Source organism: Diplotaxodon limnothrissa, linkage group LG3, assembly GCF_057381915.1.
Source record: "Diplotaxodon limnothrissa isolate DT_005_m linkage group LG3, D_limnothrissa_male_GT1.1, whole genome shotgun sequence".
Taxonomy (NCBI): Eukaryota; Metazoa; Chordata; class Actinopteri; order Cichliformes; family Cichlidae; genus Diplotaxodon; species Diplotaxodon limnothrissa.
Genome location: NC_140598.1, coordinates 33,914,558 through 33,930,950, shown reverse-complemented (window position 1 = coordinate 33,930,950; position 16,393 = coordinate 33,914,558). Strand labels below are relative to the sequence as shown.

The following is a 16,393-nucleotide window of genomic DNA, read 5'->3' as shown; positions in this document are numbered from 1 at the left end:
CTCCCAAAAATGGCACCACACCATGTAAAAATATAATATAACCTCTGGCGGACTTGGTTCTATGGTAGGTCTTAAAGGGTTAAATACACAGAGGGAGCAATCAGTGAATGAGAGACAGAAGGGAAGCATAGCTGGTAGTGATGGGATTTCCGTCTCTTTTTAGAGATCCGGCTCTTTCAGTTCGGCTCACTAAATAGAGCCGGCTCTTTCGGCTCCGAACCGGCTCTTCAGGTTGTTTTGTTGCTTTAATTAATTTATTATTAACAATATTATAAAATTATGCACAAAAGGAATTACTAACGTAAAAAAGAGTGGTTATATTTATATATGTTTATATATAAATATATGCGGTGGTCCCTAGAGACAAAACACGTACAAACTCCAAGACACATTTCTAGCATGAACTGAACTTCCAAAGCAGAGCTACTAGATCACTTAAATTACACAATTGAAAGCATATGTGTATTCTTTGTGTATTTATACACAGGCACTCATATATATTCAAATAATTTTTTAAAAAAATGTTCATTTACCTGTTATTAGGGCTGTGCGATATGACCCAAAATTCATATCTTGATGTTTTTTAGCTGGATGGCGATATAAGATATATATCTCGATATATATTTTTTTAAAGCCATAAAGTAAGAACAAAAAGAGAGTTCTTAGTCCAAGCTGTGTCCCAGATGTCACACAGGCACTTTTATTAACATAGAGCAGATGTACATAAAATTTACTCAAAAATAATTTATGAGCATTTATTAAATAATAATGCTCCATAAATAAAAGAAAACAGTGTTGTTTTTGTGCATAACAAAAAGCTCACAATTGTGCAGTCAAAATGTAAACTAACAGACGCTGAGCACAATAACAAAGACAGATTTCACAGCTGCTCTGTTCCCAATTTGTACTGTGTGACTGACAGCCTGGAGTTTGTAATCCGCTTCGCAACCACGTCTCTTAACAGGTGCCATTTATGGTCCTTATACACAGTAGGGTAATATTACGTTGAAGCACAGTACGTATCACTCCGCGAGGCTAAGCCGTAATGCTCCGACAATCCATCAAGCGGTGCAGCACCGTAGCTTACCAAAGTCGTACTAAAACATTTTTTGACAGATTGCTGAGCGCCATGTTCCACATAAAATCGGTTCGCGGCCATCAAGCACAACCAGAATTCATACATAAGGTGCGCTGTCAACTTTTGAGAAAATGAAAGGATTTTAGTCCGTGCAGCACCTCTGGGCTGCATGGCGTTAGCGTGGTTAGCTAGCTAACACGTTGACGGCGTCCAGCCCCACGCACGGGCGATGCGCAGTAACTCGTTAACGGAGATTTGCCGTGTCCATCTTGTCGCTTCCTGCAGGTGACGCGATGGGGGAGGAAGGGGAGTTGTGTTCAGTGAAGGAGAGGCGAGGCCGAGTAACGTTGCGTAAAGACAAAAGTGGACGCAAGAGAGGCAAACTTGCGGCTCCACAAGTATAGTTATAACGTAACATAGACTATATCAATATAAAGGATATTGTCACATCTTATATCTCGTATAAAAAATATATCGATATTTTTTAATAACTCGATATATCGCCCAGCTCTACCTGTTATTACCACAAAGCAAATCCGGTTGTTGGTGGTACTTGCTGGCTTTCATTTATGTTCTAGAATCAATTCTCACATTAAAATATCGATATTTTAGTAATTTAGGGTAAATTTGTAGTTTATCATTAACAGGAACACAGTGGAAAGAAACTATAACATTCGGATTGTCTACATTCAAAGGAACTACTTCCCCTTCCGCCTTTCATAGTCATGTGCGAAATACGGCTGTATAAATGTCTCGCAGCCCCTTGGCGTGCACACTCACAACAATGGCTGAGCGTAATTGTGCGGACGTATTTTACCTCCACAAACAGCTGAGACGTGGTTTGTGATACATATGGCAAAAAAGTGAGGTGTTGTGGCCATACTTGCCAACCTTGAGACCTCGAATTAGGAAGACATTCAAAAGGGCTGTTGGGGGGGGGATAAATACATTTTACAGTGTTTATTTATCGGATAAAATACGTTAAATGTCACCATTATTATTGGCCAGCCCGGAAACAGCGGGGGTGTCCAAATTCAGAGGCTGCTTCCACCTGAGGACCCGGCCTTCGTGGTCTAAAGAAAGCCGTCACGTATACGTCACGAGCTCCCTCGGTGGAGTGAAACTCTGCCGTCTGCTCCTTGCTATCTAAAATATAACAGGGCGCTGGCGTAAACTCTCGACCGTCTCACACTTTGTTTAATTAGTTTTCTGTTTAACGTTTATTCAGTTGTGTGAAAACCCCGCAGGAACCCTCCCAAGGGATTATTAAAGTTAAATTTAATCTAATATAATAACTTTAATTTCAGCCAAACCGATTTACTCACGAACAAATAAAACACTGAAAAAGCCAAACAATAGCATTTTTACGTTATCAATAACTTATATATCATGTTTAACCCGAGTAGCGAAAGACAGGGGGGTTTGAAAACGATGTGTTGATCGGCTCAGATATTTAAAGTTTACACAGCTACATTCTGAAACCTGAAAATATGTTAAAAGTTTTTTTGCGACCCAGAAAGAGAAATAAGAGTGATATTAAAACTAAGTCGCTGCCGTCATTGTTGGAAACTGGAATTGGCTGGGGCGCGCTATGAATTCTGCATATAGTTTTTCAATTTTGTTGCCTGGGTGGAAAATCGGGAGAAATTCGGGATTCTCCCGGAAAAATCAGGAGGGTTGGCATGTATGGTTGTGGCAACATCATTAACCTTGTCAAACACCTCAGAGTAAATCATATCACAGAATATGACGAGCATATGTTGAGATGAACTGAAGAGGAAGACAGGGACAGGTGACGTCTCTCACGGAGTCCTTTAGTGCTGCAGGCAGGCAAGGTGTTCAAATAGTGCACAACTTCAGTTTTTTTATTTCTATATGATGAACTCTGCATTATTAAGTGATAAGAACAAGAAATCTGATGTCCTGTAATCATTATGACGCTATAATTTGAGATACAATAAATAAAATACGTTTTTGTACAAAGTATTGGTATCGGATCAGTATCGTCGATACCACCCTGAATATTACTTGGTATCGGATTGGAAAGGAAATCAGTGGTATCGCACATCACTACTACCTGGGCCAAGAAACACCCATTGGGTCAAGATCAGAAACATCAGCATTGGCTGTGCATGGCTGCTCTGTTTTGGACTGAGCTTTGGAGCTCTAGTTTTGCAAAATGAACTCTCCATACAATTGTTATGTGTTTTGATTTTATCGGTAACAGTCATATCTTTTTGCAGCCTGTTCTCTGTGTTCTGATTCATCCAGGGCCAGGGGAAGCAAGTGGAGAAAAGAAACAGGTTGACCAATCAAAGCAAAGAGCCTTCTACACCATCACAGTTATATCATCTGTGCTTTATCTGTAGTTATCAGGGCAATTGCTGCAGTGGAACTTTTATGTTTTTAAAAATAAATACATTTTTTAAAAAGAAAAACAAAGCACAGGTAGCTTTCTTCACAATGTTCACTGCCATGCAAACAGGACCTGCTCAGCATAGTTGGTTTGTCCTCAGTTGTTCAGTTACAGAGGTTGTGACAGTGTCTGCTTGTAGTTTTCGTTCCTAAATGTAACTCAGCTGCAAGTGAAAAAGAATGAAAATAGTGATTAAAGCAAACTTAAAAGCCTACTACCTTGCACATGTAGGGTCCTGTTGTGTGGTTGTTGTTTGTTGTGAGTGTGTCTAGCTGGCAGCTGGGACGCTGCAGCCAAGGTGCATTGTAACAGCAACCAAGTGAAATAAAAAGGAAATGTCAGCAAATGGAGACTTGTGGTCACGTCATGCCTCATTCCAGCCACAGGTAGACTTTAATTGTATTGTTTGCTTTTCAGATTGTTGCACTTATCTGGTGGTTTTATTTCATATAGGGGTGTTAGGATGTGTTTTTGAGTGATTGTACATCTGCTTTTAGGTGATTGCTAAGATTTAATGGTGGGTTATTTAAAATTCTGAGAATATTCAAGAAGTTGGTTGTATTTTGCATTTGCTATAAATAGTTTAGGATGTTGGTACATTCCATCATTCTGACATTCCTGCTCAGGTGGAGCAGATGCTGCAGATGGAAAGACTATGGACTTGGCATGTGACTTTTCCACATTGGCAGCAGGTAGTCACAACTCTTCTGCTTTTGTCGGAGCAAAACTCGCATTGCCTCCTGCTTTTCGTTTTAGTGCCTGAAGAGGGGCCTGCAGCAGCAGCACCCTGCGCACTTCTCACCAAATCTGCTGTGAGTGATGAGCGGGGAAGGTAGCCTCTCTTCGCTATCTGTGGCTAGACTAACATCTCTCCCACCTCCTCAATGTACAGCCTCCTCTTGTGTGATTTGGCCTGCTGCCATGATGGGTCAATTTCGTTCCACAAGACGCAGCCATTGTAGAGGGAGACATCAAGGAGGTGGTGGAATAGGGCCAATGGCTACCGTGCTGTGTGCCTCCTGCATGAAGAGGTGGCGACAGCCTAACATAAAAAGAAAAAAAAAAAAAGACCAAATACATTAAACCTATGTATATTTTACACAAGAATAGATGAGCAAGAATTAAAAAATGTGTGCGTAACTGATGGGTAATGACACCTACCCTATCAAGGTTGTTGACACCTCCCTTACATTTGTTGTACTCAGTTATCATTTTTGGCTTTCTCTTGGCGTCATCGGTTATGGATGAAGTCTGGTGCTTTGTGCCCAGCAGGAGGCTGTTTGTTTTGTGTCAGGGGACGTAAGACACCAGGGTGTGCGTCTTTGTGAAGGCGAAGATGTGTCCCTGTCATCTCCAGGACCACCCTCATCCCCTGGTTGACCTACGCCTGTTTACCAGCTGCTTGGTGGAAGAAAGTGCAAGTGTAGACTTGCACTTTCCAGGCGTATGACGTCTTGACATCGCGTAAGCCCCAAACCTTCAGGCCATACTTAGCAGGCTTTTTTGGCATGTACTGCCTAAATCCGCACCTGCCTTTGAATGGCACAAGTTGCTCGTCCACACACACGTCTCTGTCTGGGCAGAACAGCATCTTGAGGCGGTGCACCCACATGTCCCAGACTTTGCGTACTGGAGCCAGTTTGTCACCACGGCGTTGGGGTCGGGAAAGTTTATCATCGAAATGCAACGCCCTGGTGATGTGAAGAAATCTTTTTACCGACATGGTGGCCCGGAAAACCAGCCGTCTGGTTTTCTCACTAAAGAGGTTGCGCAATGACTCGTTTCTTGAACGGTACACACCGGACAAGATCAGCAGTCCCACATAAGCCCTTATTTCATCCGTGTCCACGTCTCTCCATTGTTCGAACCTGCGACTTCCTTGTAGATTTGTCATTTGTCATCGATGCAATGTGCAGCACTATTTCATCTGTGAGAAACAGCGCAAAGCTGGGTCGCTAATTCGGGCAGTGGCATAATGTGTGGGTCCCGGGATAAGTTCCGTGGCTGCGGGGACATAATGGAACGTCCATCCCTAGTGAAAGAAGAATATATGTATGCGAGAGTGAAAGAATGAATTTTGGCTTGTACAGCCCCTCATATATATGTATGTATATACATATATAGCTATACCACACACACTCATCTGCAAAGATGAGTAGAATCCTTGTTCACCACTCTCCTTGGTGGAGCGATACGTCTCTGGAAAAACAAACCAACTGGATTTACCTTCCAAACATTGATCAAGTATCCAGCTGTCTCTCGCACTATGTCCCAACAAAGTAAAAATACAACTGGAGAATGGGATGCAAGGTAAGCAAATCCCAACAAGTCTGTAACTGTGAAAACCTTCACACTTAGGAAAAAAGTTCTTATTCCCTCTGGTACTCCATGCACTCAGTGCGTTGTTTTTCTGCCTTGCTGGCTATCTGCTCTGCTGCAGTTCTTCTTCTTGCCGCATAACGCAGTGCAGGACAACTTTAGCGCCATCACTGCCCTCTTTTGGATATAATTGGTACTGCTACTACTACATTAAACATTAAAACACTGGTTTGAACTGCAGTGGATAACCTTGAGAGGGTTTCATATGTATATGTTTCTAGGGAATTTAACGTTTGTAGAGAATACTCCTTCAGCTGTGTTGTCTGCAAACTCTGCAGGATGCACATCTCTTCATAAACTGTCTGCATCACTTCCTTTTTCATCAATATATTTGTGTTTTAGTGGGTGTATGACGAGTGCTGGACAACTGGCTGATCTTCTCCTCCAGAATATTAGTCCTGTGAAATTCGATGGTGACACAGACAACATCATATGATGCAGAACCCGTTGCTTCATCGCTTATAGATGTACCTAGAGTACTGACTGCTGTGTTTGTTAGAGGAAATGTAATGGATGTGATGACCAGACCATGTTCTCCAAACTGGAGGCATGGTTCATGTATTACAGTGTCATCAAAATGACAACCCAGAGGCGCTACAAGGTAGAGTCCAATCATTAACCTCAGATGAGTCCAATACATCTTCATCAGCATTCCTAAAATCTGATGATGGGATCATGAAGCTTTCTCATCTCCTTGATGTGAGTCAGTCAGTTGTGTAGCATCGTTCACATGTGTTTTCCCTCTATCATAAACTTCACCATCATCTTCATCAGTGGAAAATCGCATATGTTCTTTTTTTTTTCTTAGAAGCAAATAACTCCTCATGATCTGGTTTCTTCTCATTTTCATTAATGTGCATCTTATCCATCAATTTTTTAGGCAAAGAGTTTTGTTCTTAATTATTTAGTTACTGGCGTTTAAAAGTTAAAGGCACTTAATAAATAAACTTTGCTTACTTGTGCCATTGTTTTCCAAGCCGAACCATCTGGCAGCTCTCTGATCAACATATGTTGGGATGTAACCAGACAGGGTCTTCACTGTGGCATCAAGCTGTAATAACAGAGATATTTATTACTGTACAGAAAAACAAATTACTGCTTTCACGTCACATGTTATTACATATATTAATGGTACACCAGAATAAAAATGTATATGCTTTTCACATGTGTTTTGATAATTGTTTATGTCATTCTATGAAATCTGTTATTATTTTAGTGTCAGCCATCAGTCTTGAGAATTTATTCTTATCCTTGCTTTAAATTGAAGCCAAATATCAATATAAACACGGTTTAATTCATTTATTTTTAGATAAGCAAGGAAACGAAGAAGTTGTAAAACTGCTATGATTGCTAACTTAGCAATATGTCACATTTTTAGATGCTGCAACTTCGCATAAAGTGAGTTTTACAAATTTACCCATAGAGAGAGTAGTTCTGTGTTCTTGTAGCATTTACAAGAGACAGTCTTCAGGTACATCGTGATTCCCGAAGAAATCTTGGAAGTGGGCTATTCTGGTTTGTGTCCAAGTTGAAAGCAGCACATTGCAAGTTGCCACTGCCAGTTCTCAAGAGCGTGGGCTCTCCACACCTACCATGGATTTGGATTTCTGAACACAACACGTTTTATGTTCGTGCAATAAAAAAATAATAATCTAATTTTTTTTATGTTTGTACAGTATATTTCGTACATTCGTACAATATAATATTTATATTGTATTGTATTTATTGTATTTATTTATATTTATATTTATAGATATTATGTTGTTGAATGTGAAAAATATATTGTACAAAAATGAAAAGCATATTGTTAGAATGAAAAGATCTTCTCATTATAATGCAATATAGCTCCTTTTTTCTTTGGCCTGGTTGGCAGCTCTCCGCTTCCATAAAGAATGGAAATGAGATCCCATAAATCTTCTCTATGTACACACAGGTGGCATGACACTGCCTAATTTGAATAAACAGCTGCTTTTAATTACAGGCCCTTTGAACACTATCAGATCTAATGAAGTGAATGAAAACATAGACATTAAAAATCTCTAACACTACTTTTTCCACATTGTTGATAGTCCAAAGTACATGTTACTATATGTCACATTTAAAAACTGAATCTAAACCAGTTGCATCAATTAAACAAACTGCTTGTTAGTTTTGGTTTGGGTGAAAATAAAAATTCTATTTTCACTACATAAAGTCTCCACATAGTTAGAAAATGCAGATGTACCTACTACACTGCTCTGTGACCCAAATTAGAATAGAATAGAATAGAATTCAACTTTATTGTCATTGCACATGCACAGGTACAGGGCAACGAAATGCAGTTTGCATCCATCCAGAAGTGCTTTAGTGATATAGGTATATTACAATATATATTAGCAATAGTATAGATATGTAAGTATATTACAGAAATGAGTCTATTATGGTATGTTATAATGTACACGGTATGAAGTATGTTGTGAATATTCTATAACTATAAGTATGTACAGGCTGTAGTGAGTACAAGCTATGTACAGGCTATGAACAGGATATAAATATGAAAAACTATACAGAATATGAAATAAATAACTTTACAGAAATCTGAGATATACAGCTATACAGAAATGGGAACTATGCAAGTTGTAAACAGTTGTAGGATTAAAGATTATAGAATGTACAGAATGATTATTTACACAGAGCTATACATTAGTGCAGTTAAGATAAGTGAGGGTGTAGATAGTTTCTACAGAGGCTATATAAAGTGCTAGTGGTTGTGAGTGGTGGTTCACTCCATGTTATTATTGTGTGTTTGAGGGTACAGTTGTCCATTGTGGGGGTTCAGTCCATGAGTTTAACGTGGGTCAGATGTCAGGAGGCAGAGTTCAGGAGTCTGACAGCTGTGGGGAAGAAGCTGTTCCTGTACCTGGTGGTCTTAGTCCGGAGGCTCCTGTAGCGCCTCCCAGAGGGCAGGAGGGTGAAGAGTCCATGTGATGGGTGACTGGGGTCTTTGATGATTTTCCCAGCCCTTTTCAGACACCGCTTCCTGTAGATGTCTTTTATGGCAGGAAGTGGTGCTCTGGCGATGCGCTGGGCAGTTTTCACGACCCTCTGCAACGCCTTCCGGTCCGAGGCAGAGCAGTTCCCGTACCAGACTGTTATACAGTTGGTCAGGATGCTCTCGATGGTGCAGCGATAGAAGTTCACCAGGATGTCTGAGGACAGGTGGTTCTTCCTCAGAGTCCTCAAGAAGAAGAGGCGCTGGTGAGCCTTCTTGACCAGCTTGGAGCAGTTGGTCGTCCAGGTGAGATCCTCGGAGATGTGGACTCCCAGGAACTTGAAGCTGCTCACACGCTCCACAGCCGTCCCTTTAATGTGGATGGGTGGATGTGGGTCAGCATTCCTCCTGTAGTCCACGATGAGCTCCTTGGTCTTCTCGGTGTTAAGCAGCAGGTTGTTTGTGTCGCACCACTCAGCCAGATGATCCACCTCCTCCCTGTAGGCGGCCTCATCGTTGTCACTGATGAGGCCAATCACCGTGGTGTCATCTGCAAACTTAATGATGATGTTGGAACCATCAGCAGGTCTGCAGTCGTGGGTGAAGAGGGAGTAGAGGAAAGGGCTCATCACACAGCCTTGTGGTACACCGGTGTTCATCGTGATTGTAGATGAACAGCGGTTATCCAGCCGGACATGTTGGGGGCGGTTGGTCAGGAAGTCCAGTAACCATTTGCAGATGAGGGAACTGATGCCCAGGTCTGTCAGTTTCCTGATGAGTTGTGAGGGGTGGATTGTATTGAATGCTGAACTGAAGTCTATAAACAGCATTCTGAAGTACAAGTGCATTGTGAAGTACAATTTGCTGCTGTAATTTACATTAAGTGCCACCTAATGATTCATGCAAAAAGCTCACATAGTTCTACTGCTGTGTCAACTGTGAGCACCCTGAACACTAGCAGAAGCATCAGCGCACGTTTAGGGTAAATAGCAGTCAGTCAGTTTGGAGACGTGAACTAGAGGAAACAATTCAACCAAAAGGTGCTCTTTAATATCTTTTATTATAGTGATACCTTAATTTTTAAATGCCTTCTTTTTCATACATATTTAAACTGTTGTATCTTTTTAAACTAATGCAACTGGCATAAAAGCAGATGAGTCTTGAAGATTTGGGGGGATTTTAGATGATTCCTTCTGACAGCAGCACAGACAAAGGTTGCTCTGTGTTAACTATAAATTACTTACATTTTTTATAAATGTTGTCCACTGTACAGATGTTTTTGTACTGCTTTATGTGTGATCAGATCAGACATCTTCTTAATACTTGCTTGTTGATTAGGTAGATGTAAGAACTTTGACTGGGATTATATAATTATATTATATCATGGATGAGGGACACAATTTGTTTTGTATTGGAACATACACTGCCAGTCAAGTTTGGAGACACATTCTCATTTAATGGTTTTTCTTTATTTTACATTGTAGATCTTCACTGAAAGCATGAAAACTATGAATGAAAACATGAATTTATTTCATAATTTTTTTGTTAACTCAAAACACGTTTTATATTTTGTATTCTTAAAAATGACCACCCTTTTCTTTGCTTACTGCTTTGCACACTCTTGGGATTCTCTCAATGAGCTTCATGAGGTAGGCACCTTGTTTTCCAACAGCCTTGAAGGAGTTCCCAGAGATGCTGAGCACTTGTTGGGCTTTTTGCCTTCACTCTGCAGTTCATCTCACCCTAAATCATCTCAATTAGGTTTAGGTCAGGTGACTGTGGAGGTCAGGCCATCTGGTGCAGCACTCCATCACTATACTTATTGGACAAGTAGCCCTTACATACCTCCTCCTCCGTGCTTCATGGTGGGAACCACGCATGTGGAAACTCTGTTCACCTTTTCTGTATCAAACAAAGGCACAACGGGTGGAACCACAGATCTCAAATTTGGACTCATCAGACCAAAGCACAGATTTTCACTGGTCTAATGTCCGTTCCTTGTGTTTCTTGGCCCAAACAAATCTCTTCTGCTTTTCCTAAGTAGTGATTTCTTAGCAGGTAGGTGACCATACCCATATGGAAAAGATATATATAAATCTTATAAAGTTTTTATCTGTCTTGTGTGAAACTTGTATGAAAAGCATACAAGAGTGAAAACAGATATAAGATCCCTTGAAAAATTATATAAATAAAACTTGTATGTTTTGGATACTTACTAAAACAATATATGAAAGTAATGAGAAAGTGGCCACTTTCATGAGTAAATCATATAAGCCTTATATGATTCACTATATGAAGTAGGCCACATCTTATGCAAACCATTACAGGTGACTACCGTATTTCCTGGACTACAGAGCGCACCCAAATATTAGCCGCAGAAGCTAAAATCAGTGGAAAATCCTGTTTTGTACATACATTAGCTGCACCTGACTAAAAGCCGCAGGTGTTTCAATGTTGACTTATCATATGTAAGAGAATATGCACAAAGCGAATTGTCAGGAAAGAGATGGCTGTTTGGAGACACACCCCTTTTATTAATATTTTGAAAAACAAGTTATGGGTACATATTTGCATAACTTTTTAGGTATATGTACAAGTAGCGGTAATTACAAGTACAAAACATGTACTGTGCTTCATAAACGAGTAACAAATGTAGTACATAACAATAACCTACAGCACACCAGAAAAATAGATTCGGACTACCTTTTAGGCTCAGGTGCAGCTACATGGCTTTAACAAGAAGAAAAGTCAGTCATTCACCATCTTCCTCTTCTTCCTGCGCAATAAAACCACCAAAGTCCTCTTCTCCAATGTCGGAAACGAACAGGCTCAGGGTGGCTTCGTCATCCACTCTCCGCTTCTCTCCTCCGTTGTCACTTTCAAAACCAACCAAACAAATCCTCGTTGTCAGCGTCAGAGTCGAACACCCTCAGAAGGGCCGTGGCAGTGTCCTCCTCTCCATCATGCAGCTGGACTGCTGCATGATGGAATCCGTTGGTGATCGTGGATGTTTTCACACTTTTCCACACTGTCAGAATCCAATGGTGGAGTTAGGCATAACTTGCTTTTTGCAAGTTTATCGCCACTCATCATTCACACCTCGAGCTGAACGCGTAGCGCTACTTTGAAGTTTGTTTTTCGCGCTACTTCGTACGGCACTACGTTGCCTGGCGGATGGACATGTGACCAACATACCACTCTTGAACCCCGATCCTTCCGCCAGGCAACGTAGTGCCGTACAACAGCGGAACAAACAAAACAAATCCGCTCATGGACAATAAATAGAAAAGCCGCACCTGACTAAAAGCCGCAGGGTTCAAAGCTTGTGTAAAAAGTAGCGGCTTATAGCCCGACAATTACGGTACATAATGAAGCTCATTGAGAGAAGGCCAAGGGTTTGCAGTGGTGTCAACAAAGCAAAGTGTGGCTACTTTGAGGAATCTAAAATATAAAACATTTGGTGATATGTCTCTATTTTCCTTTGCTACATAATTCCATATATCTTGCTTTATGTATTTGCTATACTAACTGGTCCATGACTGCCTTAAAGTACAGTTCCTTAATACGATGCATCATAACTGAACTTTCAATCCGTCCCCTTTCTGTCTCTCTAATCATTTTTTTTTCTTTTCAGACCTACAACAAACAGGAGATATGTCACTTAACTCCACCTCAAACAATTTTCTGGACTATTTTTGCTCCTACAAGTCACCAAAATTCATTCCGTTCTATGCAGTGAGATTCATCCTCATACTCACTATTTCTGTTCTTGTTTTTTATGTGGGTCATCAAAGATGGCGAAGGCAGCGCTCCTTTAAAACAGCAAGCCACTCTGACATCTTCACCTACCACGTGGCTGCCATGGAGCTAATCTGGGTCTTGGGGTGCTTCCTCATCTACTATGGCACATACACTAATCACTTAATGAGTGAGACTGTAGGATCACACGCGTCTCGTATTGCTTATTACGGAGAGATATTTTTCCACATCCTGACCTGTGTAGAGCGTTATCTTGCTGTTGTTCACCCCATCACCTACATGAGTTTAAGAAATGCCCGTGGGGTCAGGATCAGAAACAGCTGCATTGGCTGTGTTTGGGTGCTGAGCTTTGGACTGACATGTGTTAAAGTTTTATTACCTCCTAATTACCAAACTGCCCCACTGTTCTGCATTTTGGCTCCCTCCATAATAATCATATCTTTCTGCAGCCTCTCTGTACTCTGTGTTCTGATTCGCCCAGGGCCAGGGGAAGCGGCTAGGCAAAGGGAGACGTTGCACCAATCAAAGCTGAGAGTTTTCTACACCATCCTGGCTATAACCTGCACTGTGTGGCTATGGGTTGTTGGTTTTCTTGTATCAAATTCTCTCAAGCAGTCACTTCTGCTGAGCAGCACTGGCAAGTGTTCAATGTTGATGTATATGGTTTGGTTTAACTTGCCCAGCAGTTTGGTGTTACCTCTGTTATATCTGCATAGGGCAGGAAAACTCTCATGTTGTAGTTATACCAACAAGTAAAGACAACCACAGTCTTAGTGTGTGGTGTGTGTGGTGTAATGTGTTTATATCAGTGTGTTTTGGGCTGCTCTTTAAAGAAGGGAAACTTCCATCTTAATCTTTTTGGGAAGAAAAGCCATATTTCATCAGCTGCATACAAAAGAAAGTGATTATAAGGTACATACTGAGTTGATCATGTGTCGTTACAAAGTGTGGCATCACATAATTATGTTAAAACTTTGAAGAAGGTTCTGGGTTGATGGATCAGTTTGCCATATTGATTTAATTCTTTGTTTGAATGGGGAAAAATGCAAAACAAAATAAATGATGTCTTCCAAAGTCACATACAGAATAATGGCTGCTGTCTATGTAAATGACAGCACAAATCATCTTTACTGTTTGTACAGTGCTTGTTGGTGCTTTGTGTTTGCTTATATGATTTATTATATAACTTGCCGAGAAGTGAAATTAAGCTTTAACCACACACATTGATGTGATATTATCAAACTGTGTACTCACATAAGGCCTGCCATGTAGAAATCATTCATAAGCCTGGAAACTTGCGGGCCTGAAATATGAAAGAACATTCTCTTCCCAATTAGTATATTGTTGAAAACACATGATTGTACCAAATTCCATAGATAGGACTGTTTAAGGCAGGTTTTTACCAGCACATGTTCTAAGAAATTAATTATACATTATAGTGTAATATACTGTATATATATTTGTATTTTAAACAGTACTGCAGTGTAGAATACTTTTCTGAAAATAAGTAACCAGCTGAAATCATGAAAGACAGAGACTAAAAATAAAAAAATAATTTAATGCATCTTATTCGTCAATGCTTTTTCCAAAAGCTCATTTGCTAGTTCTGGGAACTGGTAGCTAATGTCTGCGTCCAAATGGCAGAATGAAACTCAAATCCATAGGGGAAGTTTCTAATTATGTAGTTATTGTTATTGAGGGTTGTAGGAAAGCATATTGTTAGAAAATGGGCCTGGCTATAGATTATTACCCATGCTAATGAAAGCTTTGCCTAATTCCAGCTTTAAAGCAGATTGTGTTTAGCTCTGTACTGTATGTGATGAAGATTCTGTGGCCGGATTAGTTGTTTTTTGTATTTACAGTAAATATTGTAAATAGACTTCTGTTTTGTTTTTTTGTTTTTTTTTTTGTTTTTTTTAAATGACATCAGAAACAGCAGTATGCGACATTACGTGATGGCAGAGCTTCAGTTCATCCTTTGTCTTTTTTTTTTTTTTTTTTTTTTTTATAAATAGGACAGGGGGAATGAATGAGAGAAAGAGGGGGAGAGAAAAAAAGAAAACCAAAGGGGAGAAGAGACGGTGAGAGGGGGGGGGAAGAGAGAGAAAAAAAAAAAAAAAAAAAAAAGAACTCCTGGGTCACCTGTATGGAGAAAAAAAACAAACAAAAAAAAACAAACAGAGGAGACAGCAAACAACAAAGAGCAACATAATAATAGAGAAAACAAAGCACCATCACAATAAACTAGCTAGTCATAGATATCAATATTTACTAAATAATAAACGATATTGTGCAGCACGCAAGATAGACAGCGCACAGTGTGCTTTGAGGCAGCAGCCAAGAAAGCTTTAGTCCGCGTCTGTGAATACCCATGTGTGCATACCTGTGTGGATCAGCATGCTTGCATTCCAAAGGTTTCTCCATGTAATGATCTGCTAGGGAGTGTGGGGGGGCCACAGCCCCGTCCTCCAGGGTGTGAAGCGGGTATGGAGGAGATCAAAACTCCAGACATCCAGAGGCCCCCAGAACACAAGAGACCATGGAAGACCAACAGAGGGGCAGCCGCGCCACTGTTCCAGTAAGAGCTGAGGAGAGTCCCAGATGAGGGCTCGCCCAGCAGCCGCGGAGCAGAAGTCAGGGGGAGTTGCAGTGACGCGCCCGTGAGCTCCGCCGGCCCCCAGCTGTGCCTGAGTGACCGAGCCCCAGGCCGAGAGGCCGGGGGCACCCCACCTCCAAAGGGGCCCGAGCGAGCCCCAGGCCCCGACAAGCGGCCGCCAAGGAGTGAGCCGGTGTGTACCCGGACGCCCACCCCCAGACACAAAGAACCACCAACACACCGACACCTGAGGGAGTCCGCCACCGGCAGGGGAAGTGGTGGTGGGTGGAGATAGGCCTCCAAACCTTGGAGGGCCTGAGGTGTCCCCAGAGAGGTGGCGTCTGATACCCAACCTGACATATAGACACAGACATACAGGCACCCACAGACACAAACATCCATTCCCACCCTCATGCTCTCATATGCACTCACTCCACACTCAACCAACGTGGAGATAGACATAAAGAGACGCTGTACACACAATCACATTCCCCAAGCGTACTCTACAAACCGGGTCTAGGTACCCTTGCCCCTGGAGGGGGGAATTGCACCCAGACCCAGGTGGTGTTACCCTTTTCCCTGCGGTGGGGAGAGGCAGACCACCCCGACTCCGCAGCAGCAGGGAGGCCCCACACCCCAGACCGCAGTCGGACGGCCAACTCCTCCTACTAGCCCTCCCGCTCCAGCAGGCCGCAGAGAATGGGAGTGGGAGAAGACTCCAAACCTCCCTCCACCCGCTCATTGTAGTGTTGATGCATATGTGTTCTAAGGTGTAATTAAAACCCAGGAGGGCATGGAGCTACCTGCCAAGGAGCAGCAGGTAAGCGCATAGTCCCTCCTGCTAGCCCTCAATGACTAAGTGTATTTAAAATTGAGAGGTGGGCAACGACGTCAGGGGTGAGGTATACACCCTGATGGTAATTTGGACTCCGTGATTGTGCCCACCCCCAAGATCCTATATGTATGTGTAATGAGAGTGTGAATAATGTGAATGTCTAAGTTGTGGGATAAAATTGAGGCAGAGGCAGCCAGAAGGGGACGGGGGGGGGGGGGTAGCCTCCTCTGCACCCTGGTGACATACCCCCACTCCAAGGCCCTGCATGTGTGGGTGGTTGTGGAGGAGCGGGAAGAGGGAGGCAGCTGGAGATGGGGAGGGAAGGAAGGGAGGGGCAGGTAACCCCTCCCTGGGGCCAG

The 16,393-nt window shown here is 41.9% G+C and overlaps 2 protein-coding genes across 2 annotated transcripts in view; one reads left to right on the top strand and one right to left on the bottom strand.

The window, feature by feature from the left end:
* LOC146635481 (butyrophilin subfamily 3 member A2-like) overlaps positions 1 to 16,393 on the bottom strand; it is a 242,486-nt gene that overhangs the window by 173,976 nt on the left and 52,117 nt on the right. The gene's annotated exons all lie outside the window — the stretch shown is intronic.
* On the top strand, positions 5,216 to 13,359 carry LOC146635483 (uncharacterized). Its single transcript, XM_085350136.1, has 3 exons — positions 5,216 to 5,286; positions 12,639 to 12,964; positions 13,085 to 13,359. The coding sequence occupies exons 1-3, from the start codon at positions 5,216 to 5,218 to the stop codon at positions 13,357 to 13,359; spliced, it is 672 nt and encodes a 223-aa protein (XP_085206262.1).